This window comes from Hydra viridissima, unplaced genomic scaffold (genome assembly GCF_058129835.1).
Source record: "Hydra viridissima isolate aposymbiotic clone 2 unplaced genomic scaffold, HvirCarnegie_v1 scaffold_8, whole genome shotgun sequence".
Lineage (NCBI taxonomy): Eukaryota > Metazoa > Cnidaria > Hydrozoa > Anthoathecata > Hydridae > Hydra > Hydra viridissima.
The window spans coordinates 11,400,001-11,403,096 of NW_028324307.1; the positions used below are offsets into that span (position 1 = coordinate 11,400,001).

Below are 3,096 nucleotides of genomic sequence, written 5' to 3' on the forward strand. Positions count from 1 at the left end.
ATTAACAACCATTATTATCAATAACAACTAAAAATCACATTTATATTTCGTATTATTGAGGAAAATACTTGGAGAGTATCCTGAAGCCTGTCTTCATTGTGTGTTCTCTCTATGAAATCTTGAATTAACTTAATGTGGCGTTCTGCACGGTCATTTACAACTGCAAGTGCTCTTACACACTTTGAAAAGTAAGTAAAAGACTGGGAAACTTCCTCATTTTCGCATGCTTCGATGCTTTTTTCTTTCCATAGCAGAATTTCCTTCTTGGAGATCTCCAATAGCAAGGACAAAAGGTAGGATTGCTCGTTGACAAAGTCTTCTAATTTTGATGTAGGAATAATTTCAACCTTAGTTTCAGGTCTCTTTTTAATCAGACCTTTTAACTCCGGGATATCATAAGAAAGCAGTTTGTTTAACATGTTGGTCTTAACTTCGGTTTTCAGATCCTTATCAGCAAGAGCAAAAATGACTTGTTGCGGAGACAGATACCAAGTGTGACGCTTAAGACTTTGGTAAAGAACCTTTCCTTTTGCTGCAAATTCTTTAAACTCGTCTACTGTTTGTAACTGAAAAGCAATATCGAACGCCATTAAATCATTTGAAGGTGCTTGAGAAGTATTAGGGCTTTTTAGAAAGAAGAGTCCATGAAAAAATAGTATGTAGTTGGTTGCGATTTTAAGATGGTTTATTGTATTTTTTCCAACTGTTTCGGAATCAGCAGGGTGGTACTTTTGAGTCATCTGAATAACCAGTAAATATATACAGTCAGCCATAAACCTTGCTTCATGATGAGCTCCAGGCTGTTTAAATGAAAAGTTCGATAACTCAGCTCCTAGAAAAAATGCCTTAAGCTCACAAAGATACTTGTAATCACCTCTCTGAAAAGTATTCTTATGAAAAGCTGTAATACAAAACTCTTTAGTATCCAAGGCAAGTTTGAACAGTAATGAGCCGGGCCTGAAAGCATCTTGAGACCAGTCAAACTTTACAATTCTCTCAAGTTTATTTACATCTTCGTAAATCTGCGGCCATAAATTTTGGAGAATTACATAAAGTTTTTTGCTGGGACTACTTGTGGGACCAAATATTTCTTTCATCACATGAGCCACGTGTCTTTCATAAATGTGATGTCTGCACATTAACCAGAGAACCGGTCTTTTAAGGGCATAGGAAATAATAATATTTACAGTACCTTTATTTTTACCAGTGTTACTGGATGTTGTGTCAGAACACAATCCAATAATCTGACCCGACATTTCATAGTATTCAAGCATTGTTTGAATTGCAATGGCTTGATCACTTCCCTTGGAGCTTTCGATTTTTAAGATGCCAAGAAGAAAGTCTAGTGGACCAGACTCTGGTGAAGATGCGCTGATAGCAATTCTATCCTCATATTTAGAAATTCCTTTTTCCCAATTGTATCTTTTCAAAATCTTGGCATCGAAATGTACTACAACTTTTAAACCTCTTATTTTATCAATGTTTTCCTCTCTTATTATCTGTGCCTCAGACTCCACAACATTATGAGTTTTCCTGTTTAGAGTTAATCTTGATATCGAGATATTATCAATATTAACTCCACCAGCCTTGTAAAGAGAAGACAAAAGACATATACCCGGCCTGACTCCAATTCCATATCTGGTCATAATTGGAATCCAATTGTTATGAATATTTTCCATACTTAACTGAAGGCAAACTTTGACGTCACTCTGAAACCTTTTCTGTTTATTCTGGACTTTAGCTGGAGGTAAATATAGTTCGTCGTACTCAGTTTGATTGTCACTATCTGTGCTTGAAAAGTCACTTTCCAAATAGCTAATCTCCTTTTTCTTATTTTTATCTCTATATCTTTGGATTTTTTCAGACATCTTTATTTTTTCTTGTGCCCTGTGAGCATTTTCACAAAATTTATTTTCCATGTTCCCGAATTTGACCATATCCCCTCTCAGACAAAGCCTCAAGAATTTTATGTCTTCCTTCTTAGCCTTATCATCCCAATTTTTATCACTTTTTATTAAATCAAGTATGTTTGTTTTATTAATAGAGAAGAGAGCACTGCTCTCTTTCAATAAAGTGTTCACCTTCTTTTTGTTATTACCCTCTGGTAGTTCGAGTGTTTTTAGCATTTTTAAAGTGTGGTATTCCTTGACTTTTTTGGTGATTCTAGTTTTGATAGTTTGCTCCGTTACAATGAAAACATCATTAAACCCAGCCTGCTCCCATAAATTGACAAGCTCTCTCAGAATACAGACACCAGTAACTATCTGCTTATTATTCTCTCTGCACACTCCATCAGCAAACCTGGAGCATCTTAAATACGTCTTCCCGGAAGCAACTGGACAACCAATTTTGATGTTGATCTGTGTGGTGCTAAAAAGTTTAAAAAAAAAAAAAAACATTAAAAAGTTAACATTAAACGTGTAAAAAATGTAATGCTTTTGTTAATTGCTTTCAGATTTACCTTATGCTTTTTTCGAGATTAAGCCAGTAATACCTTCTCAGCATTTCTCCATTTGTTGGAAGTCTATTAGGGGCAAAACTCTGTAAAGGAAACCCTAGCAAATAAAATTGTCTCCTCTTCCTTGTAGCTTTTGATGCATCATCAATATCTGTTCTCAGTGAATTAACGTGATAATTTATGTTTAGAGACATTTTCTCAAATTTATTTTATTTAAAAAATCCTCATTAGACGCATTTAGCTGTATTTGATTGAATCAGGATTGTAGTATACCTATAGATTATAGTATGTTCTATAATATATAAAAAAAATAATGAAAAAATAGTGAAATTGGTAAATAAGTTTTATACACAATTTCAAACCTGTGTTTTAGACGAATTTCTTCGTTGAAAACAACTTTTTAACTTGATTTCAACTTTATTTATATATTGGCTTGAGTTAAATTTACGCATCATTAGTTTTTATTGTTTATAAAACACTCATCATTTATTTTTATTGTTGGCCATGCTTTTGTCGAAACATAAATAAAAATTGACTCGGATAAAAATCAAATTTTAAATCAAAATTCATTTATTATAAATTATTATATAAAAGTGAATTCACCTAAATAACCTTCCGCTTCACCTAAATAACCTTCC

General features: G+C 33.3%; 1 protein-coding gene across 1 annotated transcript; it reads right to left on the reverse strand.

Moving 5' to 3' along the window:
* Window position 1: 1 nt before the first annotated feature.
* LOC149885087 (uncharacterized) lies at window positions 2–2,836 on the reverse strand. Its single transcript, XM_090095508.1, has 3 exons — window positions 2,821–2,836; window positions 2,462–2,655; window positions 2–2,370 (listed from the first exon to the last, which is right to left on the reverse strand). The coding sequence occupies exons 2-3, from the start codon at window positions 2,650–2,652 to the stop codon at window positions 18–20; spliced, it is 2,544 nt and encodes an 847-aa protein (XP_089951634.1). The 5' UTR covers window positions 2,653–2,655; window positions 2,821–2,836; the 3' UTR covers window positions 2–17.
* Between the last annotated feature and the right edge of the window lie 260 nt (window positions 2,837–3,096).

Excerpts from the sequence above, each read along its gene's own strand:
- LOC149885087 (XM_090095508.1), bottom strand. The coding sequence starts at position 2,652 with ATGTCTCTAAACATAAATTATCACGTTAATTCACTGAGAACAGATATT. Across the intron at positions 2,371-2,461 it reads AATCTCGAAAAAAGCATAAG|CACCACACAGATCAACATCA; the intron begins GTAAATCTGAAA and ends TAAACTTTTTAG.